We start from the raw sequence: 25,994 nt of genomic DNA, 5'->3' as shown, positions 1-25,994 counted from the left end.
GTGCCAGGATTATTGTCTTTCATTTCTGCTACCAGCAGAAAGTCTTCTTCATTTTGGTTGGCTTGTGTTAGCTTTCAGGATCCTTTAGATAAAATGTATTTAATATCAATTTTTAGTACCTCCATAAACTAGTTACTTGCACCTAAAGGACTTACTACCTTCACCCTCAATCAAGATTGGCAGTGAATACTGCAGTTTCTTTATCCCATGAATTCTGTCAAATTTTCATTATTTTTTTCAGCTCCTGTGAGACTCTCAAAGCTGATTTGAATTGTGTTGAATTTGCAGAGTTCTCAATGTGGAATCTTCTCTTGTTACCCTAAAACTAAAGTAGCTTCCTTCATCTGCCCTGCCTGAGATCTGTGGTCAGCAGTTCAGCCACCACAGCACTGCTTCTTTGTGAACTTTAAACTCAGCACCACCAGGCAGCACATTTTTATTTTTTAGTTTTATGAACAGAAGCAGCGTCTAAAATGACCTTTTATCTGTGTAGAGCTCGATGTATTTTAGCCACGCCAGTCTAGATAAAAAGAATGTCTTGCATTTTTTAAAAGCTTGTGGGAGGAGGCCCACAATAGAGGCTCCATTGTGCTGTTAGTACTGAGCGTACAGGAAATCACAAATTAGCTATGACGAGAGTATTGCAGGGGAGTTTGAAGTTTACTTAATTCCTATAGTATTGTATGGTTTTGAAAGGTTTCACAATTGCCTTTTGGGTCTGGTTATGTATGTTGTTTGTATTTGGCAGACTTGTGTTCAAAGCTTTGTCTTACCATGTCTTTGTTCATAAGATCTTGTGTTTTGAATCCAGATGATTTTCCTTCTTACTGTAAATAGAGAGGTGTGCAAATATTCTTGGCATTTGTCTTGTGACCACCCTGCAGCCATCTAATATTTAAAACCAGCCTTGTGTATTCAGCAGTGAGAACCATCTCCTTAGAGAAAGAAATAGAAAAGGTTTTTAGTAGGAATTAGGAGAACAGCAAGCTGCAGGCACAACTTTTCCTGTCTTAACAGATTTGGATCCTGCAGGACAGTGAATTATTCAGCTGCTGGTTGGTATTGATGGGAGTTGGAGTGGGCTCACAAATCTAAAGGATTCTGGCTGCATCCTCCACACTAAACCTGAGTTATTGCAGGATAAAGCTTCTACCAAAATGTTGTTCAAAGATTGGTTTGTTTCCTTACTTGCAGTTGAGGAACGAGTTCTGCCACTCAGTTGAAAGACTCAGGATTATGGGAACTCTCCAAAATCATGAGTCTTATTTTCTTAGTCCTCTGAATTAAGAAAGTACAAAAGAATGTCTTGCATGGAGTCAGTAATTGAGAACTTGAAGTACTGTTAATATTGCAGTTTTGCATTGATTTTCATAACTTTGCTACCATCTTCCATCTGAACTGTTTAAGTCTGTTAAATTCTGTTAGTGATTTTTCTGAGCTTTGTGGCTTTGTTTAAAAAAAATAGATTAAAAAAATCTGTTAACAAATACAGAAATAGAAACTATTTTCTTAGACCCACAGTCAGGGAAAAAAAAAACCTCTCATGAAACTGAAAATGAAATTTAGGGTTTTTTGCTGTCCTGGGGATATTCTCTCATAGAAATGATGAATATTCTGAAGTATTTACACAATTCCAGCAGCTATTGAAGTGCCCTAAAGATTTATTAGCAGAAGGGGATTTTTCTTTTTTTTTGTGCAGGAAAAAATGATGTCAAAATCATCTACTTCTCTCTCTCAGATTTTAAAGAGAATTAATAAAAATTAGTTTTCATTTTAGAAGACTAATTCTAAAAAGAATATTAAACAGTGGTTGTTTTTATAAATAGTGAAGAACCTCTCCTGTTACATCTAAGATGTCTTTGATCACAGGAGTGCATAGTGAAAGAAATGAAGAAGCCATATAATACCTGGGAAACAGCTTGCCTTTACTTAAGTATGATTTTAAATCGAGTTAGTTAGGGCAGTGCAAGCCTGTTTGAACTTTTTTTTAAGTAAGTAAAGTGGCACTAAGTGTACTAAGCTTATTTCATATTTGCATTAAGATACTTAGGAATCAGGAAAACCAAATTACTTTGTACTTTGCAATGACATTGTTAGGCATGTGTGTTCTAGTTTTGAAGCACACTTGAGCATAAATACAGCTGCTTTGTGTGGGATTTGTGCCTCTCTATAAAAGGAACATCACTGAAGGACCTGTGTTAGGAATCTAATGTCCTACATGAGAACTGAATCACCTTCCTGAAGATTTTTGGTTGATTGGTTGGGGTGTTTTTTGGTTGTTTTTTTTGGTTTTTTAATTTTTTTTTTTTTTTTTTTTTTTGGTTGTTTTCTTTGTTGTAAAAGTTTCTAGTTACTAAGTCTTAGTTGAGTACTAAAGTCAGATGCAGCTTCTGACTTTCAGGGCAAATGTGGTCTAATTATTGCCAGGGGAATTGGAAGAGAGAAGGGAGCAGAGATGTCCCAAGTTGCTGTGGAATGGCCCAGATGCTCATGGTGGTTCTGTCACATTTGTGAGAAGCCTCAGAAATGACCTGGGATAATTGACTTAATTTTTCTGTGCCCCATCCCACCCTGCATCCTGTGCATGCAAATGATGGTGAGCTTACCTGGGAAGGCACTCTGGGATCTCTTGGACATGGCACCAAATTAGAGTAGGATTCTTCAGTTAATGGTGCTCTGAGTAGGTGCTTGGTCAATCTTTTTGTGTCTTGTTTTACCACACAGAAACAGTTTGGGAGGCAGTGAGCTTTCATTTGTGAACTGGCTTAAGGTAAATGCACTTATTAAAAACAGAACCTGGGGCTTGACTGAGCACAGTGCTGTGCAAAACATTCCACTGTGACTGAAGGGCTTGCTTTCTCCAAATTAAAAATGTAATTTCCACCATTAAAGCTCTTCCTCTTCAAACAGCAAAAACCCCTCCTGTATATTTGAATGGGGAAGTTGTGTTTTGCCAATTAGCTTGACAGGACACTCATGCAAATGAACCAGCAGAGTGCTGGTGAGTGAAGAGGCTGCAGCTCCATGTGCTGTGCACTGGAATGTGGGGATGGTGTGTCAGCACTGAGTACCATTGCTCCTGCTGGGATGCAAAGCAGAGATGTGATTGGGAGCTATTTTTACTTAACAGTTGAACTTTGGAAGAGAAGAAGTAAGGGATAATTTCTTTCAGTTTGAGTTTGCACATTGTACGACTTATTAAAAACTTCAAGATGACTAAGTAAAGACAGCTACTTGAAGTGCCAGATGGAAAAGAGCAAGAAAAATGCCTTCTGTTTAAAGCAGAAAGGGGATTTTTGCTCATTTTTTGTTGGGGTCTTCTCAAGTCCAGAGTTACTGTGCTTTGGTTCTCTCCAGTTCCATTTAATATTCTTATGGATGGGTGAGGGGATTGAGGGCACTCTACAGATGACACTGAGTCGGGTGTGAGTGTTGACCTGCTGGGGGACATGAGGGGTCTGGGCAGGATGGATCAGTGAGTCTGAGGTTCAAGAAGGCCAAGTGCCAGGTCCTCCCCTTGGGTCACAACAGCCCCTGCAGCTCCAGGCTGGGAGCAGAGTGGGTGCAAAGGACCTAGGGTTCTGCTCAAGGGTGGCTGAACAGGAGCCACAAGGTTGCCAGGTGGCCAAGAAGGCCAGTGGCATCCTGGGCTGTATCAGCAGTGGTGTGGCCAGCAGGACCAGGGCACTGATTGTCCCTCTGTACTCAGCACTGGTGAGGCCACACCTTGAATCCTGTGTTTCTGTGGGCCCCTCACTACAAAATCTACATTGAGGTGCTGAAGTGTGTCGAGTTGTTTATCCTGGAGAAAAGGAGGCCGAGGTGAGATCTTATCTTTACACCTACATTATGAGATTTAGACTGGATATTAGGAAAAGTTTCTTCACAGAAAAGGTTGTCAAGCATTTAAACAGGCTACCCAGGGCAGTGGTGGAGGCACTGTCCTGGAGATACTTAAAAGACCTGTAGATGTGGCCCTTGGGACATTGTTTAGTGATGGCCTTGACAGTGTCAGGTTGCACGGTATTTTCCAGTCTAAATGATTCTGTGGTTTTTCTGTGTTGCAGTTTCTGTCGTGGTTCCCATGCAGAAATTAGATGCATTTCTCTCTTGTTACCTACCTGTATGACAGAATGGAGGGTTCAAACAACATACTGGTCACACATTGCCAGCTCAGCTTCACAACATCAGGCTGCATTCCTGAAATTGGGATGGCACTTTATTTTAGTTCCTGCTCTCATTGTCCAGCAAGTGCTCTTAAGGACATTGCAAACATTTCTGCTATTCTAGAAATGTACCTGCTTTCAGCAAAGCTGCTGTGGTTTGAGTAATACAGTAGTGGCTGTTTGATTTGGCTCTGAGAGCCCTCAATTCTTTCTTTTGCACAGCAGTCCATCATCTTACTGTGACCATTTTATATGGATTTAGTTCAAGGCCTGTGTTAGTTTATACATAACTTGGAATAATTGTAAAATGTGAAAAATGTCAAGTATTTTTCAGTTGACTAAAATTTTAAAAGGGTGTTTTTTCTGCCAGCATCTGGAAGTTAGCCAGGTAAAAGCTAACATTCCCACAATACCTTTTCTCTGGGATAATGGGCAAGTTCAGGGCAGCATTCTTTCTTTCAGTTATATAAACAGACAGTGCTGGCCAAGGCTAAGAAGTGCTGCCGAACATGAAATTGTTGCTGTTTGCCCTTCCAGTTCTTGCTCTGTTGAAAATGATTTATTTTTTTCTTTATTTCATTATTGTTCTTCTCTTCATATTTAAATAACATGGAGTCTTCTGCTCTGTTGCCTTTTAAGATCTTGCCCAAGGCAGTACTGTGTGAAAAATCTCTGCGCTCTGTGGATGATTTCATCCATGGTAGTGAAACGATGTCATCAGTATAAAACTGACTTTCAGAAGGCTCCAAAAAATAGAAAGGTGTTTGTAGAACAGAAGAGACTCTTTGACAATAGATAAAAAGAGGTGAAGGTGTGAGAAGCTGAACTGACCTTTCATCTTACTCAGCTTTGTCACTCCTAGTCCTTCCAAAACATAGCAGGAATTAATTGTCAGGGAAGCGTGGAGCTGGGAGTGCAGGTACTGCCAGCCAGCCCCAGCACAGGCAGCTTTCAGTTGCTGCTGCTGTTTTGTAACTTCTGTAATATTACACATTGATTGGGATTTATTAAAATATATTCTTCGCTGTTGGAATTATTATCTTTGTACTTTAGGAGTTTCTGAAGAGTTGGAATGCCAGAAAAGTAATTGTGATCTACATGACTTTACATATGGAGTTTAATCAGTTGGGAATAGTTAGTGTCTTGGGCCTGTGTGTAGATTTTTCTTTTTCTTTATTTTTTTTTCTTTAAGGATCCCACACAGGAATTTAGTATATAAGCCTAAAAGCAGTAGTTTATACATGAAGAAAGATGCAGAAATCCTGGTCCCTCCACACAGCTGAATTTTCTGCTTGTACAAGAACTGCAGAAATGCAGTCAGTTGGCTGTGGCCAGCCTTAGGGAAAGTTTGGAGAAATGTAGTGAGACCTGAAAAATTTCAGGGATTCTGAATGCTTACTGTATAGTTTTCTGAGCTGTGATGGGAGCATGGGTTTTATTAAAAAAAAATGTTGGTGACTTAAAAACTTTTCAGCTTAGATCTTTTCTACTGGAATACCTATACTTATTACCCTTAAAGGGCAAAGCTTTTCCTAGAAAAATCAATGCCTGTTTAAAAGGGCAGCAAGCAACTGTCACATCTAAAAATTCAGTTCTCAGTAAATTCTGAATAGACAGAAGAAGAAAGTCTGAAACCCCTAATCTTTCATGCTATCTGGATAAGCTGGAACATGGCTGTATAATTATTTTCTTTCATCCACTGATGTCATTGAAGTCCCTATGCAGACTGAGGCTCATAAATGAAACTAAAGTTCATTTTCTGTGAACTTTGCATTTTTCCATGCAGTGTTTAGGCCCATTGTCATGTAACAACCTCTGTGTTCACATAAATATGAAGTCAGTTGGGTGGTTACAAGCACTTGCAATTTTCTATTCTCTACTTATGCAGAAAGCAACAAAACAGTAAAATTCAAATGGACTGAAATGCATTAGTGGTGGTGTTTCCAACTTCCAGTTCTGTAACCATAATTTTTATCTGTTTTAAACCTCTAATGACTTTTAATATGTTTTTAAGTGCTAAATAGGAAGAAAAGCACTATTGCCTGATAAAATAAAGATGTACTAAGAAGCAGCAATTTATTGTCCTGCCTTCAGTTTGTATTCATTTAGAACACAGGGTTTATGGACCTTTTAGTTGGGGTTATTTATTTCTTGAGGTTTAAAGAACATATACTCAAAATGCTGGTTTTATTGTGTGTAAATGTTAGTATCCCAGAACTGGTTATATTTAGATCAGTAGCATTTTTGTCAATTCAGTATTTCTAAGTTTTCTTGCTTAAATTTGAAGTCTGGATTTTCCCTGTAAAAATTGACATGTGTGGACTGTATATCCCATGATTTTATTTATGAACTTTATGAACTTCCTTGTTTGCTGTAATACTGTTAGTGGTAGCGCAGTTTTATCAGCTGTGAAGCTGAATTTTGCTCATACACATAGAAAAATTTAATTACATCAGATAAATATGTGCACATGGCCATGCGAGCTGCTTGTGTGCAGATCCATATCTGCTCATTTCTCATCTCCCTGATTTTGCAATGAACACTCAGGTAGCAACAGCCTCTCTTTGCAACCAGCTCTGCTGACTGATTGCAGGACCCCAGAACAAGTCTGTGAGTGAGGTGCAAAGGCCTTAAGGACAAAAAATTCAAATCCTAATGAAAGATGTGCACTGAAAGGAATTTGGTGCTTTCATATGAAACCTCCATAAGAATTGTACAAATGTTCCCTCCTTCTTAATAGAAGTGTTTTGGATCCTGTTTTTCTTCACTAGAGACTGACAGCTTTTAGAAGTATTGTAATGATGAAGTGCCATTAGCTGCACACCATTCATGTCTTAAATTGCAATTTAATTGTTGTGTTCTTTGCTATTCTTGTAAAATAGTTGGGTATGGTCAGAATCTTGATTTCCAGCACTTCTACTTGCTCTTTATTTTCTTGTTTTGTAGGTTATTCATTTTTTTGTTGAATTATATGTCTTTCTGTTATCAGTTGGCATGGAAACAGGGCTCCTGTATAGGCCAGTTGCTTTTAGCATTAATTTGCAGGTACTTGTTTTTGAATGTGAAAATGGAAACTATTTATGTTCCTCATCATTCCCCATCATTAATACATGCATGCTTTCCAATGCAATGTAAATTATCTTCTGTCTTACAGGGAAAAATGTACTCTTAAAGGAAGAAAAAAAAATATGCATCATGTGCACTGTATTAGAAAGACAGTACTTCATATAAGGTTTTTTTATACATAAAACTTGGCAGAATCAGTGAAAGACTAACACCAAAACTTAGTTTAAGCTCAGAAAGTACCCAACACTTAAAAAGACAAAATGACACAACCTAATTTTCATTTCATTAATGTATTTATTGACATGGCTCTTTATTTTTTTATTATTATTGGCAGAGTGTCCTGTTTGCTTAAAGAGTTCACTGCATTTCACTAGGAAAAAAAGTTAAGCAATTTGCTTTGATCAGTACTGACAAAAGTAAGGGAATAATTTCATTAATATTTTGTGATTTTAGTTAGTGGAGTTTGAAGTTCCTGAAGTACCTCGATGCTGGCAAAAGTCACATTCTGGGCTTCTTTTACAGTTATTGGAGCAGTATTCATGGTGCTGTGATGGTGTCCTGCAGCAGCTGCTGCTTGGAGAAAAAACAGCTCTGTCACACATCTTCACAGAGCAGTTAGGCTATTAGTGTTTGCTCATATTTATAGAGATGTGGAACTATCTAAATAAATACTCTTTTAACTATTGGTAACTATCTAATTTAAGATCTGCTACAAGCAGTTGCAGAATTTCTGTTTCCAGTGTAGTTGCTTTCAAGTTCTTTAGGATGAGATTTAATCTCATTCCTAACAGCTCCAGACCTTTGTCTGAAGATCTTTGTGCAGATTGGATATGCAGAATAAAAATAAGATTTGAATTCATGTACTTTGGCTCATTCTTCTCCATCCTGTTCCAGGCTTCAGACACTTTGTTTCACTAACCATTTATTAGGGAGTGTGCAAAACAAATAAATTCAATTGGTACTGCTCATAACTCCATTTTACATGTTTAATAAACAATCGGTTCATCTGGCCTGTTTGGGTGTAGTTCTGAACTCCTTTTTCTTTATTCTCTAAGTTAAAGTACACACTGTTCCATTTCAAAGCCATAAGTCTGTGCAGCATTTAACAAATTTCAGTGAAAGCACTGCAGACCTGCAGGTTAGAAATACTTTGTTCATGCCACTTGTCCTATGTTACAAGTGTCATGGCATTACTCAGCAACCATATTGTTCATTGCCTCTGGACAGTTTAAAAAATAGAACTAAAACAAAGCAAACCAATCCCTCTAGGTGCAATCCCCTTATTTTTGCATTTCATATGTTCTTCAGATAACTTTGGTGGAAAAGAAAGAATTAGCTCCATGCCAAACCCTTCTACCAAAACTGTTCTTGCAGTTACTTGCCAGTGGTTTTCTTGGAAGTAGAGAGAGTTGAGTACAGCAGATGAGGGCTTCTTCCAGCAGTTTACAGACAGGATTTTTCACTAATCCTAATGCAGCTGTGAAAAGCAGTTTGACACTGGGCCTTGGCACTTCCTGTGTGACACTGTCTCATCATGCAGAGTAAAACCTTCCCTTCCTCCCCTCAAGCCCCCACCCTCATTCTCTCAACACATCTGTTGAAAAAGAAAATGGGTCCCACAGCAGTCTTAGTGTACTGCAGAGTAACTGGTGACAGGATGTACTAAATTTGATTTTTTTCCCCTCCCCATCCCTCCCTGCAATGCCTGATGGCACTCCTGGCCCAGGAAGGGCTGCAGAGAACCACGCTGAGGATAAAGCTCCCACTATTAATTCACTTAATCCCTATACTGAATTGTAGAGTTTCTGGTGTAGATCGAGCTCTTCTTTCATATTCTTTCTGGAACTAAACTTTCAGTAACCAGCACAGCCTCTTCTTAGATATTTTTCATTCTTTAACCAGATGTTGAGTGTGGCTGGTGTCCCTTCTCAAATTCATTTATCCAGAAGTGGATAGATTACTCACTGAAATCAAAGGCTTCCCATATGGTGGAAAGCTCTCCCATATTCTGCTGTGGGTCTTTGTCAGACCTCCCAGAGAATTAAGCTACTAGTTATGTTGTCCTTTAAATATTTTTGACATAAAGGTTTAATTATCTTTATGTGAACCATTTAATTTAAGCTTTAAGGGATGTATAGCTCTGATTAAATTGAGAATTTTATCTCAGCCTGAGGGTCACATTTCACAATGAATTGTGATGGTGTAGACTTCAAAAGGAAGTAAGGCTAATTCATTATTCAAAAAAAAAGAGCACAGGTGGAGGTTCTTCTTAAAGCATTAACTTCATTGACCAGCACCTTTTTAATCACTGGTTGAATGTACCTTATTTTAATCTGGTTTACAGTGCAGAAGAAATAAATGGCTCTCACCTGGGCTACTCATGGATGTACAATTTTCATCGCAAAGAGTTATTTTTCAGATTTCATTTGTTATTCTCAGCACTTGTTTTTCATCTTCCTTTTGTAAGTGGGTTGACAGTCCCAACCCAAAGGAACAGAATGAATTAAAAGATTGATGAAAATGTTTTAAAAGCTACAGTTTCTTCTGAAATAATTGTTGTGCTGTCAAAATACCTGCTAAGCAAAAGGAGCATGACTGTAACCAAAGTTAGGGAGCAGAAGTAATAACTGCTGTTTTTTACTTTTGCAGTGATATACCTGCACAAATTTGGTTTGCTTTATATCCAGAAAATAGGGAAAATAACCTGTTATGAAGACCTGTTACTCTGCCTCAATCCCAAGTTCAAGGATTCAAGCTTCATGTTCTTCTTTGATGTTCTGGAAAATCGTCATAATGGTTTCTTGGTTTCTGGGAGTTACCTGATAGCTGTTGTATTGCACAGAGTAAGCTCTCTGCTGGCATTTTCTCCCAGTTTTTCAGAAATCACAGTCAGTAGGAAGCAGTTAAACTCGTTTTCCAGCATCTTTCCCTATACCTTGTCCACTTTCTAAGCAACCAAATGAGTTTCAAGTTTACTTTGCATGAACTCAGTGATGATTATCTTTGATAAAATTCAAAGTAATGTGTTTCCTGTTGGCTTGCAGAAATAGAGTGTTCCTGCAGCCTTTTCAGCATGCTGCTGTTTATCCTGCTACTGCCATCCCTCCTGTTTCTGGTTTCAAAAACCTAGAAGAATCAGAGTAAGGTTTCTTATTTTGGGATTTTTTTTTTTCTACATCCGATCAAATGGAAACCAGACCAATTTAATTGCTTCTCCAACTGTTGTCAGTCTGTATTTTGCTTCAGAAGAGGTCCATTTCTTCTAATTGTCTGTTTTTCCCAAAGTGTGTCACTGCAGAAGTCTGAGGCTGTCACTGTGAGAGGGGGAGATGACATTTGTGTGATGCACAGATGTGCCGTGGGCAGATTTTGTAAATGTCTCTGCCTGCACATTGGCGGCCACATGAGCTGGAGCAAGTTTGTTTTTATGCTGAACCACACAGGCTAGAATAAAACTATGAACTGTCATGTTAACTGTATTTACAGAGAAATGTGATAGTAAATGCATTTTCCAAAATACAAGCGCTCGATCACACCAAAAATACAGAGTTAGAGAGAGAACGTGGCAAGAAATCCATGTCAAGAGTGATGAGTACCCTTTTACCTTAAGATTCTCTAACTCTTAATAATGGATTCAATAATTCCTTTTATAATCCTTCCCCTGTTACTGAGGTTTTTTAGCACTGATAAATGTTTTATACAATTTAGAGAGACACAACATGATTTGTGCCCTGAAAAATTTATAATGATCTGCAAAGCATTTTAGTGCATGTGAACGGATCCTTTTCAAGTTGAAAATGGTTAAACTGCAGAGACTAAAAGAAACTATCAATCCTAGTAAAAAAATGCAAATATAGGTCATTTTTAAACATTTCTGACTTTCACCATCAGAAAGAGCTTTAAATGTTGAAAAACCTTCCCTAAACCCCTTCAGTATGTGGTATGTGTGGGAAGAAATATTTTGCTTCTCTCATCAAGTCATGGAAATAACTCCCAATTTGAACTGTTTTTCTGTGCAGCTTTAACTGTGATGTTGAGACCAGAGCCTTTGTAATTGAAACTCAAATTTCTACTTAAAGAACAGCTCGGTAGAACAGCTCTCTTACATCATGTGCTTTGGTTATATTATGATTAAATGTAACATGATAACATAAACCCGGCTTTTGCCTTAAACTGCCTGTTTTATTTGGCACTTGGACTGTTGTTACTGGCTGGTTCTCAGGGAGCTTGTCATTTTTATACATCCTGTTTGCTTACCTTCAAAATGAGTATCTTTTCAGAAAAAGCTATTTATTTAAGTTCAATTATTTAAGCTGCAGAGGACCCTGGATGGGAGGTGCAGGATTTTGATTTCACTATACTCCAAATTTTCTCAGTTTTGCTACTACACTGTTCTCTAGTTTGTAATCATCATCAGCCATTTTCTTTATATTGACAGAGAACAGCAGAGATCAGGGGCTGGGGGAGGAACCAGAAAGGGAGAGAGAAAAATGCTTTAAGGAGCCCTTTGCAAAGGTTCAGTGTTTGTTAGAGTTGTTTTGGTTTTCAGAAGAACATAATGGAGTGTAACTGGAGGGATTTTATTACCCCTATTTACCAGAATCCTTACTACTGTGTTGAATTGTCCTGTTTTAAATATGCTCATTTTAGCAGTCTGGACTACATATATGTGTGTATATATATGTATATTTGTTTTTTAAAGTTTTTAGCTGTCTGCTTTAAAGTTTCCAGCTTTCCTCCCTTCTCCCCATCCCTAAACAAGTCACGGGATTTTTGTTGTTGTTTCACTGTAAAGATTGCTGACACACAGCATCATAATGTTCAGCTGAGAGGATAATGTATCACATTTGATGCTTTCCCAAAATAAAAAAAAAGGAGTTACAAAGAACTTGGTCAGTGTTCAAAATGTAAAACGTTTCCATACTGTTATTTTTAGTGTCATCTGAGTGTCCTCCTGACCTTAAGAAAGAAAATAAACCTTGTGAAAATGATTTGGTTATCCAAGGCCCCACACTTGCTTATCTTCAGACTTTTTGATAAGGAAAATAAGGAGTGTCTCAGGTAATAGTTTAACGTTCTTGGGTCAAAGTACAGGTGTGCTGTTGGAGAAATTGCTTTTGGTGTTTGGGATCAGAATAAAAGAAGCCTTTGATGTTGGCTCCACTTGGATTATTTGGTTTCTTTCTCAGAGACAGACTCCTGTACAGCATCTAAAATGTGAGAAAAACACAGAGTGAAGCCATTAATACAGGCTACATTCAGAAATTTTATGTTGTAATAAATTCTTGGCAGTGTCTTTAAAACATAATGTGAAATTAATACTCTGAAAGCAGTTGTAATGACAAAGCTAAAAAGTGGTGTTTTCTCTCAAAGAATATTTCCAGCTCAGGCAGTGGTGTAAAGCAAAACAAACAAAAACCCAAACGTGCTGGAATAAAATAACTTGCTAGAAGAGTAACATTATTGGGTGAGAGGAAAAAAATTCATTCTCTTCTTTTTTCCTTCATAGTTCAAATGCATATGTCATGGGCACATCAAGACTCATTCCTTGAGGGAATTACATTTTAAATTAACACTATGTGGCTGTTGAACTTTTATCAAAACTACAGCCAAGATGTTAGTTCTGATAACTTGATTTAAAATGGAAAGTCAATGGTTGCATGCTTTCTATTGAGTACATGGGTAAAGGAGTGAGGATAAGGGCCACTGATGCACTTCATGTGCAGCACAATCCTCTTTTGCCAACCTGGTCTAGTCTGGTGTTATTTATCCTCAGGATTGCTCTAAAAATCTCCAGTACCATTTCTTCCGTGGAAAGTGTTTTAGTAAGTCTTGGCATGATCTGTATTGTTACTGGAATGGCTCAGGGAGTTAATCATTCTGCTCCTAGTGCAGTTGTTGAAACAGATTGTTTTTCCAGTTTCTGCCAGCAGGAATTTTCTGCCCTTTTTTTTTTTAAGTCACACCCACCCACCAATAAAATTTATGGTCTGAAATATAAGCTCAGTTGTATTTTAAACCAGAGTTTGGGAGCTTCTTAGGGTGGGTTAACCCCCAGGTGCCATAATCAACCAGCTCCATGGTCACTGTCCTGGGGGAAGGGGAAAGTGGAGGTATATTCTGATAAATACCCAGCATATGGTGCATTGTGGGGATGTCTGTAATGCAGGCTTGGTTCATGCCTTCAGCTCTGTATTTTGGAGAAGCTGCCCCATCAGTAACTGGGAGATGATGTCCATAGTTGTGGGCAGATGTGGTTGCTGAGAGTTGTAATTCTCAACTTCGTTGGGTCTTAATTTGCAGGTCCCATCCCCAAGTTCACTGCAGTGATTCCTGTAAGTGACCAAGCAGTTTTTTGTGGCTTTTGCCTCTGTGTGTGTGGACAGGGGCATTCCACTGTCCCTGTAAAACCTGTGGGATAACTAACAGGAGCTGGCAGCCTTAGCCAGAATTTCTCAGAAGCTGAGATTGATGTAAGTGAACTCAACTAGCACAGCTCCACTGTTGCCAATTTATTTATCCTCCCTCTTCTCTCACTTATTACTTAATAAAGCTAAACATATTTGAAACAGATAAATACTCACTGTGCACAGGCACTGAGATGTTGCACATCCAAGGAGAGCTCAGTCCTTTATGATGTTTTGCCTTTCTCTGGAGTTTGCTTTCATGTATCTGTTACTTGAAAACAGCACTGCTGCAACATTGCTTTCTAAGTGTGTTTTATTGCAGGTACTTAGACTTTCTGTGTTTGGTACTTGATATAGTTGTTACTGAATATTGTCATTTGTTTTGCTTTTTAAATGGTGGTGGAAAATTAAAACATTTTACCACAGTGCATAGTGCTGTTACTGCTTGTTTATTTTACATTAAATAGGTGTGATTCATACTGTTTTCAGTCTTATTTTGAATAGTATTAGTTAAGATTAGGCATATCTTTACAGCATACTCCAAATATGTAATTTGAGTAATTTTTTGACAGATGTGAAATACTTCCAGTCTTCACACTGATGTTTGAAGTACATGTGTAATATAAAATGTTGCCAGATTATTTTGTTTCTCCTTAATGGAACATTATTTCTGATCAAAGGCTTTCAAGATGTGCCTTGTGGGATGTTTGTGTTTTTGTACCTTGACAGGCACTTAGGATTTTGTGTGCACATTGACAGATTTTTGACAAATAAGAGCAAAATTACTAGATTAAAAAAAACCCCACTGGTTAGGGATCACTATTAAAAACCACAGCTAAACCCCATGTCCTCATGATTGTCAGAATAATATCCTGAGAATGGCAAGTTTACTTGCTGTGTGAGATGGAACAGTAATGAGGAATCGTGATTCAGGTTCTAGTAACAGCAGGGGAATTTGGAATTTTCTGAACAGAAGTCATTGGCTTATTTTGTTTTGATTGTACCAAAAGGGAAAATCAAGCAAGAGAGTTGTCTCAAATACTTTGAGGCTGTTGTGTTGTCTGCTGGAGTGATTGCTTGGGTGCCCAGGCTCATTTCTCACAGGCAGTGAAATAACGAAGTGAAATGTGCTGAAATCTTACACTCATGGGAGGCTGTGGGCTGGGGTGTAATTGCACAGTGGTGGTGTTGGGTGTACATTTAGTGCCAGGAGTGAGCTGGGAGTGTCCTGCAGAGCTCTGGGTGCATTTCAGCCTTCACAGTTAACAGAGGATACAGCTGGGTGTGACTGCTCTGCACATCAGTGGGTCAACACAGCACAGGAAACCACTTGTATTTTTCTTGGTCTCCTGCAAATTAAAAAGAAAAGAAGGAAGATGACTTGTTCTTATTCAGGTAAATAAAAAGCATAGATACCAGCAGTATTTATCCACTGTGTGCTTCCAGTAAAGTCCCAGTGTGCTCAGCATTAACCTCTGAGCCCTGGGGACTTCCCCAGGGGCTGCACATGAGCTTTAAGTGCAGCTTCTGCTCAGTTTGCTGTTGCATGTGTACTGTGAAGTCCATCTTGTTACTTTCAAAATCAGTTTGGGATTGTTCCTCTAAATTTTAATAAGCCTTGCAGCAGGTTCCTAAAATCTCAAGAAATATAGTCAGAAGCATTAAATGAGATGAGAAAAGAAGGAAATTAAATTTAATCTGCTGCATAATTCAGTCTTCTGAGGGTGGCTGTCACTTTTTTGTCTCTTGTTGGTGTTCTTTATTTTAAAGTATTCTCCCCTGTGCCTCCCTCCAATCCTGCATCCCAAATCATAGGAAATTGCATCCTGCTCATCTTGAAGGCAGCAGCAAAAAGTGTTGGCTCAGATTCTGGTGGAATCATGAAATTTTTGTGTTGCAAATTCAGCATCTAAATATGCTGAATATCACAATACTGAAGGATGATAAATGTTCTTTTTTTTTTTTTTTTTTGTATCCATTTCACTGATCCTTGTACCTGAGTTGTATTTTAAATTTCTAATTGACTGCCCTTAGAGTTTTGCTGTACCTTGAATCTCAATGTCTTGAACTTGAGTTCATGGTGCACAAAACAATGAGCCTGCCAAAACAGTCCAAGATGTAAAAATGCATGATAGGTCAGAAACCTTAAAATATGGTTTTTAAGTATGGGGTTTGTAGGAATTTTAATAGTGCGTATTGGCAAATGTAATTCATAACAGCTTCTGTGTTCATGTTATGAGGGGGATATTTTTTGTTTGTTTTGACAATTCATTCTTTCCTTGAATTAATATTAGCATTTATTTTTGAAAATAATGCAAATTTTTGTGAGGGTTTATGGTAAATAAGTGACAGCTCTCACTGAATTTACACCTAGGTAAGAATATAAAATAAAGGTAAATGCCAAAGGGGTTAGTCTCATTATACATGTGCAAGACTATGAATTAGTTGAATGTCCAACCTGTCATTTTCAGGTCTTGTTTCTGTAAATATTGATGAGATTTTTCGGTAGTTTGCATTTTGTAAAAAAAGTAAATCACTTTGATGTTTTACAATGTACAAAGGAAGTTTTTTACCACAAATTCTTTGAAAAGAATATTGTCAAGGGATTTTTCTTCCTAATTTAATCTTTGCACTTGTAAGAATCCCCAGTGACAGGAAAACTCTCTTGCCAGGCTGCTCTCCTCCATTTCATGTTCCTGTTGGTTTGTGATTATAGGGTTATTGATAAGTGTTGTGCTTTTTGGCATTGATGTATTTTTCAGAAAAAAGAATTGAAGCATTTGTTTTGAAAAAAGAAAAACACATTTAAAGAATTACATGGACTTTGCAAACAGATTTAAAGAAATGAAAGGTAGGTCAAGTTTTGGGCCTACAAATCTGACAGTGTCCTTTACTTTTAACGTGTGTGCCTTATATGAGACACTCCTCAGCCTAATGATGTTAAGTTAATCAGCAGTAGAAAAATGTGAAAATTATGTTGTTATTACTCTTGATAGCTTTGCATTGTAGTACATTTTGTGATGTCAGTAAACCGTGGCAGCCTACTTTGAGATCTCCTCCAGTATTTGGGCAAATTGATTCTTCAATTACTGTCAGTTTGGACCATAAAAGGTTGTTTTTATGAAAAGTTTGAAACACATTTTAACAGCCTGGATTATGTCAGGGAGAGCTTTCTTTCCCTGCAGTTCTGAGTATGCCAGTGGCATTGGCTTCTTCCCCCTCGGAGGGTAGCACAAACAATGCCCCTTTGCTTGAGGAGCACAACATGCAGGTTGGATTTGGGAGGGAGGAGGACACTACCCTGCTCAGGCAGCTTCTTCCCAGTTTAAAAAATAAACATCTTGTGTGCTAAGGTTGGTCTGATCACCTTTAAGTCCCCATGCTCTCAAAGGTGTGAAGGTAAAAGAATTCCCAGCCCTTCCACTCCTGTTCTGGTTGCAAAGCTGCATGGTGAGCTCATGAATCCCCTTGTTTCTGGGACCCACAGTCAGTTGTGCACAAGGCTGGCTTCCTCTCAGGTTCTGCAGCTGAAAACTGGTTTTTCAATTCCCAAGTTTATTTCCATAAGAGCTGGACTAGAATAAGGTTTTGATAGGTTTTTTTCCAGACTGCAGCTGTGCAAGGGCACTGTGCTGTGAGCCACATGGTGAATAGCTGCTGCCTGAGGACAGCTGCTCTGTCTCTGCACCTTATACCTGGTATTAATTTAGAAAAAACCCAGCAGCCACTGGCACAGTAGCTGTTACTGGGATAAGAGCTTCCCCACAAGATTTTTTCCACATGGGGCAAGGCAGAAACCCCAGCCTAACAGCTGGATTAGAGCTGTTGGGAAAGTTAGGTTTTTTCTTTAATACATTTAGATAACCTTAAGGGCCTGACTTACACCCAGCAAAACCATCAAGTTCAGAGTTAAGGCTTCTCACTCCATCTCTGGTACCCACTGGAGTGCTTGGCCCTCCAGCAGGGGCATTTTGGAGATCATACACTATCCCTGGATCCCTGCTCACCCAGGCAAAGCCTTGGCCATGTGGGTGGTGCCCACCATTGCAGGTAGGTGTATTTACAATACACCTGCTGTCCTGAGCAAGGTGCAGTGTGTGTCTTAACACTCCAGTGGTTTCCCTGGAATGTTAATGGCCAGTGGCAGCACAGCAGGTGTGGTGGAAAGCCAGCAGCCATAGGGGGAAGGGTACAGATGCAGTGAGAAGCTTTAATTTTGAGTTTCCTGCCTTCTGTGAGCACGAGTCAGACCCTTAACGTTGTTTTAATGTATTGTTTGTGTTTAATTTTTAGTAAAAATTTGAACACCATCCAGGCTACAGAGGTTGCAGTGGATAAGAAGTATAAAAGCTTTGGTTCAAGATTACAGGAGACTGCAAGAAAAATTAAAGACATGGAAATGAGGATGGAATGACAGGCTGCTATTTTGCCTCAGAATACTGAAGATTGTAAAGCATTGAGAAATCGAATTCATGATCCTGGAAATCAAGCTCAGATTAAGAAATGTCAGGTTGGTAGGGGTTCCTGAAAGTCTTGAGTTAGGATAAACTAAGATTGTTTTCCCATAACAAAGGTTATAGGATGTGGGGGTGGATGGTATAATTTCTGTTACCTGTGTAATGTGAAGTGCTTTACCATGATACTTTTAAATAAGCCAGATAAGTGAAATTATTTTTTTAATCAGTTTCCCATTTGTTGTGTTGAATGTCACTTCTGCCCACTTTGCAGTTACTTCTCTGTGGCACAGAGCTGCATTATTCACAGTAAATGCAGGCATGGAAAACACTGCTCTTAAATCCACATTGCTTGCTGCTGCATCTCCGAGGGTCTCCTGAAAAGGCACAGTGCAGTGTGACATTCCCAGATAAAAACCAGGCAGAATGTGTCTAAATGCTGGAAGAGGAAGCTTTTTGTTCAAAAGGTTCTGATTCATAGTGAAGCCATGTCTTCCCAAATGGGAACTTTAGGTAGGGACTGCCACGGGGATGAAGTCCTGGAAGCTAACTGAGGTGGGAGTTGCTGCCTCCCATGCAGGGGCAGGAGATTTAGGCAGAAAGATTGTGCAACAGGAAGTCTGTGCTGAAGTTCAGAAAGGATTTTAGCAAGCAAAGGTTTGTAGGGTTTTTGTGGTCAAGGTCACTGGATGTATTTGAGTCCTAGGGTTTCTTAACAAAGCCTTAAAGTCTCTCAGGGAGGGTTCCTCCTTCTGGGTTTTCTTGACTCTGTTCTTGTGCTTTGGGGCTTGCCCTGGCATTCCCCTTAGCACCAATGTTACACAAGTAATTTGGTTGAAATCTTAGATATACTGGTGTGAGGGGAAAACCATGCCACACCTCTATGTGTTTTAGAGAAATCATTATCTGAAAAAGCTCTGTTTAGTGCTGTAACATTTCATGATTTTTTGAGCTAGCTCTAGTCAGAAAAGTCTTGCTTTGAAGTGGGAGTTTTTAATCTCATCTTCTTTTTTCAGTTTGGACTATTTGCTCTGACAGAGGTGCTTTAGTTGTAGCTCTGAGGGAATCATAATTTTCTTCATTAATCTGCAACAAATTTAGTATCAAAGTTCTTTTGTTTTTTAAATTTTATTTTAGCTAGCATTCAGACTTGTTATTGAATTTCTGGCTTTGCTGTACTGACGAGACCATGACATTTCAGTTGTTGAGTGAGCACAGTCACTCTAAGCAAAATGAAGGGGTCTTGCAATGTCATTTTTGCATTTGTTTCTAGACATAATTGCATTTTATTAATGCTGTTATATATACTGTTTTTAAAAAAATGTGAGCAAGTCTATAACATGCTTTATCCTAGGATGTTTTTAAGTAAATTTAATGTGGAGTTTTGTAATTAAATCCCCATTAAAGGATAGAATTGTTCCATTAATACCTTAAGTATTTTTATGTTGCATATTCTAGTGTTTCTGTCCTGTACCACATTACTGGTATGTAGTTTATTTACTAAAAATGTCTCTATGAGGGTTATGTGGCCACTTTTGGTTCAAACAAGTATCAATAATAAGCTATCAAGCTGCACAGTTTTAAAAAATTATGTATTAATGTCTCTCATTTAGTTTTGGTGGCTGAATATTACTGAAATAATGTGTACCAGAAGCATTTCTAAGCTTGTCTGTCATAGTACCAGTTAGGAGGGGGTGTTTTTGCAACAGTGTAATTTCCACAACAAACTTTGCTGGTGGGTGTTTTTTCCCATCTGAAAAATCGGGAGAGTACTGCAGAGTCAGTCAATCCATGGTATCATGAGGTGTGGGGAGGTGCTGGAACTAGAACAGAAAAGAACCAAATGTAGTGACTGCTTTTCTCATGTCTTCAGGTATAAAAACTGTTTGACTAGGTGAAGAATTGAAATGCCAGATGGTAGTGGTACTGGGCTGTGCTGAGTGGGGTAGGAGTGGACATGGAATTGCTGGGTTCAGGCAAGGCCAGTGAGAGGGACTGTGAGGGCAGCAGTCCCTGGAGATGTCCTTCAGCCCCAGACCTCAGGCTGGTCCCAAGGGGAGGTTTTATGCTGGTTTTGTTGACTTGTGAAAATCTCTCTTCCCAGCAGCTGGTTTCCTTCATCAGATACTTGTATAGCTGGGATTCTACTGATTTTCCATCCACTTGAAATGCAGATACCAGTCCTTCAGAACTTGCTTTCTGACACAGGCTGGGACTTAAGATGCAGGGATTGCTTGTAGAAGTTAACTGGGGCCCCTTAGGCATTTGCATTGCTGTTGGACCAACTTGGATTAACAAGAAAATAAGCAATGTTTTAAAATTGACACTGCAACAAAAATATCTGTTGAAATTTGTATACAAGAAATATCTAGCCTGATTCACTTTGCAGTGCTTAAAACTTCTTATTTTAAAAGAGGAAAAAAATGTAGTTTATTCTTCGTTTTGTTTTTCATTATTTCTTCAGGAAGTCTTTTTTCCCACCCATGCTTAACTATTTCAGTAAATGCAATGGTTTAATATCATTCCCTTGAGTACTTCTGTGTATTTATAGCATCTGTATTGTTAAAGAGATGCTCTCTAAATATCTTAGGGATTATTTTTCATTTCCAGACTCTGTAAGGAGGATGTAAATTAAGTCTTCAGTTTGGACTGATTTTCCTTCTCCCAGATACTTGACATGAATTTCTTTGTCACTCCACAGTGTTCAGAGTGTGTCATTGATTTAGGGAGGGACATTTTTTTCCTGTTTTGTAAGAGTTTTCAGTGGTGGATTAAGTATGACGTGTTTGACTAAGCTATATAGAACTGTTTGGTAAAATTTTTTAAGTCTTAGCAGACCTACATAAATCAGCAATTTGCCTGTAAACTTGACACTGGATCCTCAGTAAATGGAAAATTTTGCTGTTGTAGGCTTTTTAAAGTTAAATTTTAGTCTCAGCAGAATCATCATTATATATGTAAATTGAATACTCAAATCCTCACTGAGTTGCTTATTATATTCCATAAGCTCCACTCTTCTTGCAAGCCTGGGCAAGATATTTCTCACTCTTTCTAGAGCTCACAAAGGTGTGGAATCCAGTCAAAACCTAAAGGTTGAACAAGGTTGCACAGACACTTAGTAGTGCAGTGAGATGTATCTTTAAAAAACAAGTATACTATTCCCTCAGTGCTTTTATCCATCTTTCAGAGTTCAGCCTTCTGAACCTCCATGGAATTTCTTCATAAGGTCTTCTGTGCTTGGTTGGCAGCCGAGTATAAACTTGTTCCTGTTTTATTAGCTTCAGTCCTTGAAATCTTTTTCTGCCATCAGAATAAACCAGACTAGCTATAACCTATTTTTAATGCCATTTGCATGGCCTGAATAACGAGATTTCTCTGTTTCTCTGCAGGCATTCGACCTCCGATCATGAATGGGCCCATGCACCCGCGCCCTTTGGTAGCGTTGCTGGATGGCAGGGACTGTACAGTAGAAATGCCTATTCTGAAGGATGTAGCCACAGTGGCATTTTGTGATGCTCAGTCTACACAAGAAATTCATGAAAAGGTAATGTTGAAGAGGGACAGCTGAGGGGTTTTAGGAAATGCAATGTTTTAATGACTGAGAACAGTGTTGTGTCAGCTGTAACGTGTTAGTGCAGTGTCTGTGCTGAGCTGTGCTTTAGTGCATTGGATGTTGTCCCTCTGCTTCCCTACTGAATTAAGATTCATGGACAGAGTTACTTCTGGGCAAAATACTACTACATGATATCTTGAAATGCTCCTTGGAAACATTTCTGTTGCTCAGCCTTTTCCTGGAAAGACAGACCACAGGTATTGGATTGTGTGTGTGGGTAACTTTCTGATCTCTTTGTTTGGCCAGGGAATTGTGCAGGTTGGGTTAGGCAGCCTTGTGCACTGAGAAATGTCACTGGAAAGGAGTTTCAAAACAAATACTAACCCAAAATTTGCATGGAAAATGTGGTGAACGTTGACCTAACTTGAGGACACACGCAAGGAATTGAAAACTTCTCAGTCTTCATTCATAATAGATCTGCAGAGATAATTGCTGAGATTTTTAATATAATAAAACTTAATTTATACGGTTCAAAGAAAATACACTTTTTTTTTAATTTAGAGGAAACTCAAGCTTTTTTTTCCCAATTCCTTTTTATTTTATTATATATCAAGAATTAAAATGTGATAGAATGCCTTTTTTCTGTGTATTTCCTTTTAATCATGTTGAGAAGTTGCTTTTGTTTTACTGTTTATCTCTCTCACACCACTGTTAGGAGTTAATACATGGATTCCATTTACAAGAACTAAATGACACATGAAGAATAAGTAACATAAATGCTGTTCTATTAGTAGATAAGAGCAGTCTGCTCTTGGGGTGAACACTATAGCATTGGCTGCTCCACCACCTGTATAGGTTTATGGTTTTTTTACTAAAATCAGCATCATTTACTTCTGGTGCATCAAGACTAGGGAATTCCTGTGTGCCATGAATGCCTTGCAAAAAAACAATGGGTATTTTCTGTTAGCAGTGGTGTGTAATAAATTAACTTTTCAGATCTTGAAGTTGAGTGTGTCTTTCTCAAATTGCAGGTTTGGAAAAGTATTTGAATAACTGATGAGTGACATAGGTAATTGTTGCTAATCTTCACAAACTGCTGTATTGAGGGGATTATACTAAAGCTTGCATCTTTTGCTTTTATTATACAAAAATAATTAATTCTCAATGATCTCAGTAATACATCAGGAAAATATATTTTCAGTACCTATCAGTGCAGTGCCATAATACAGATTTTCACTTGCCTAAAGGATGAGACAGTCCTAAAACATTTGGACCTGCAAGGTAATAAATTTCTAAAACAAAAGTCACATACCAGAATTCCTTATCATACTGTTGTATGATTTTCCTTTAACATAAGCTCAAAGAGCAGCTTTATGGAGTGTTAAGCACTGTTCACTTATGTGTGAAAAGTGTTCACTGTTCATCTGCAGTGGAAAATCACTACTTTTCACCTATCTTTAGAGGAATATTTATATTTTAGTACTGTTTGCACAATACATTATTTGGGAATGGTGCTTTGCTAAATTCAAAATTGTTTTCACAAAGGTTTTAAAATTAAGAGTTGCATATTTAAAGCAAGATTAAAACTGTTCATGTATTTCTGAATGCACAATTGTGGCCATACTAAATGATGTTGCCCTGTTATTTAAAATACAGATTTTGATAATAGATAGTTAGAAGAGTTACTGAATCCATAGGCTAGCAGATACTGAAACATTTAATGTGAAGTTGCAGGGAGCAAGCCAGAGGCTGGGAAGTTTAGGCTGGGGTAAGAAGGGTGATTGACATTGTTTGCTACTCTTAGGTGGGTGACTGTAATGGGGCAGGGGGAGAGGCGTGAACCAAGAATCAGCTGGGGAGGAAAGGGGTGAAAGACATGAGAAGGATCTCTGGGAAAGCAGGAACCCATATTAACTCAGCTTGCACACTTGTGGAGCCTTGGTCACAGAGGTCTGAGGAGTCAGAGTTTGAGAAATTAACATTTTGGAAGCTGCAGAAGGGATTTCTGCTGGTCAGGAGAGTTTCAGGGACATTTTTAAAATACTTTGTTTTCATACTTTAAAATACTGTGTTTTCAGTTTTTCGAGAAAATAGAGTAGAAAGGAGAATTTATAGCTTGTGACACAGCAAAGTTTGATTCTACAAGCTAGGTAGTTTTTCATAGAGGAGCAAGCAGGCTGAGAGATTTTAACATAAAAAGAAAGGTGGAAAAGAAGCAAGGATTTGAATGCCATTTGTGTGCAGGGTCAGGAGCAGGATTTTGGCAAATACCTTTCTGTGTGTGCTCATTCAAGAAGGTTTTCTCCAGCTGGGTAACTGAGTTGCAGTTCTGTAGCAACTCCGTTCTGCCAAGAGTTCATTTACCAATCACTTCTTATGGTTGAGGAGATTAAACTGTGGAAAATAAGTAACAAGTTGTAAAGTTGCAAATAAGAACTAACATCTGGTAGAACTGTGCTTCATCTCAGGTCAAAGCATTTGTTCCCCATTCCACTGCTTTGGAAAGCAACTTGGATGGTGGAGATAAATTTCCCTCCTTCTGGAAAATCAGGCTGCCAGTGCTTAAATGAATTCTGACATTTACTGAGAGTGACCCAAGATTTTGAAATAACTTTGTAGTTAGGGTCATTTATTATCCTTCTTCAGAAATTTACTCGTGTAAGGTTTGACTGTGTTTTGGTTTGTCTCCTTGTTTCCCATTCTGCCTAGAAAAAGCAGTTTATTTTTGAGCCAGTCTGCAGGGCTGCAATAGATGTTGTTATCCCTTAACCTCTAAGTTCTGTTTTATTGTAGATGTTGCATGTGGCTGTGTGAAGTTGAGTATTACGTTTGTCAAACTCTTATCATGGCAAAACTGGGAGTTCGGTTCATTGCATCCTGTCAGAAAACTTCTGTCATTTAGGGTAAAAATATTTAAGATTTCAGTGTTCAAATTTCTTACTGGAGATTGCTTTGCTGTCTATAAAAGTTACTCACTGCTGTTAAATTGGCTTTTATTTTACAATTAATGATGTGTAAATAAGTTCTCTCAGTAACTATCTAAGACTGCTTCCAAGTGTACACAGTGTTTTGGTTTGTTCTGCCAAAAATGCAGTTGTTCATCCAAAAAAATTATTTAAAAACACTTAGCTTGCTTCCATCCTCATTCCAGGTCAACTTTCTTTTTTCACTATCTCATGCTCCGTTGTCTGTTTGCCTCTTTTACCCAATCCCTCTTCGTTTCAGTGCCATTCACAGTTTGCTGCTTTTCCTGGCTCCTTGGCAGCCTACCCAGCACTCTGATTCCTGCAATACTGCTGCTCTTTTCCACTTCTGTACCTTTAAAGACATAACAGACTCAAGCATACCCTTGAGCTCTTTGTGTTGCCCAAGATTTTTTTGAGTTCATGTTCTTTGCTTTTTGGGCTTCCTGACCTTTGCTGTGTGTTCTGCAACATGGAAGTGCTGTGTAGATCAAGAGGAATAGATGTAAACAATGTGCAAGGACTGGTAACAGGCATCTCAACCAAGGAGAGAGAAAATAGTGATTCTTGCAAAACCAGATGAAAAGACAGGAAACACAACTGATTAGGAATGGTCTTTAAAACAAAATGTACAGGCTGGAAAGAAGTCAAGAGTTTATTTTAGGCTGAGTACGTTCTTTCATTCTCTTTTTTTCTGTAATTATGTACTTTCCTACATCTTGTTGCAAATCAGGTAGAAGAAAAAACTGTGTGGTTGACTGGGTTTACAGCTTCAAGCATTTACACAGTTGACCAGAACATTGATGAAAGCAGTGACTTGTCCTTGGAACAGTCTGTTGGGTAAACCTGTGCCCCAGCCTTAGAAGAGATTGGGGTAGAATGTGTCAGATCCTTTGACTTCTGTTTTCTGAGCCCAACATGGAATATTTTTCAAAAGGATACTGCATTTCCATATTTGTAGTTCTAAGTTTAAAAAACTTTCAATCTGAACTTCCTGTTTAAGAGAACTTGAAATTTTTCAGTGACACTTTGACATAGGAATTAAATATAGAAACAATTCTAGTGATGGCGGTTTTATCAAAGACCATTTCAAAGAGGAGGTGAAAAGTGACAAATGTTTTGAAACTGATACAGACAAATCCAGGATGGTGCTGTTGTTCAGCTCTTTGATTTGTCCCTGTTACAGCAATGGTTAACTGAGATAATTTTTCAAGCTTCCAATTCTTTGTTTAGCAGTAAAGCTTGTGTTTATACCATCAGTGCTGTTTATATTCATGATGCAGATGAAGCATTTTAGTTTTCCATCAGATTTAAATTCTCAAAGAACACAGATTGAAAGGAAGCAGCCTTGTTCTAAACAATAAGGTCTGGTTAGGAGTAAGTTG

The 25,994-nt window shown here is 38.4% G+C and overlaps 1 protein-coding gene across 12 annotated transcripts in view; it reads left to right on the top strand.

Annotated features, from left to right (window-relative positions):
* The window catches only part of CTBP1 (C-terminal binding protein 1), a 237,823-nt gene that overhangs the window by 178,832 nt on the left and 32,997 nt on the right, over positions 1-25,994 (top strand). For 8 of the 12 annotated variants that reach the window (XM_071447420.1, XM_071447419.1, XM_071447416.1 and 5 more), the window contains one exon: positions 21,483-21,637. In XM_071447420.1, the coding sequence (XP_071303521.1) occupies positions 21,483-21,637 (155 nt within the window). Of the gene's footprint in view, positions 1-16,401; positions 16,491-17,932; positions 18,150-21,482; positions 21,638-25,994 lie in introns of those variants that run through there. The other 4 variants (XM_071447426.1, XM_071447425.1, XM_071447423.1 and 1 more) reach the window with 3 other exon arrangements.

The sequence above is a fragment of the Agelaius tricolor genome, unplaced genomic scaffold (genome assembly GCF_023055355.1).
Source record: "Agelaius tricolor isolate 1412-34295 unplaced genomic scaffold, bAgeTri1.0.p SCAF_24, whole genome shotgun sequence".
NCBI classification, from domain to species: Eukaryota; Metazoa; Chordata; class Aves; order Passeriformes; family Icteridae; genus Agelaius; species Agelaius tricolor.
This window is presented reverse-complemented; position numbering and strand designations above follow the sequence as displayed.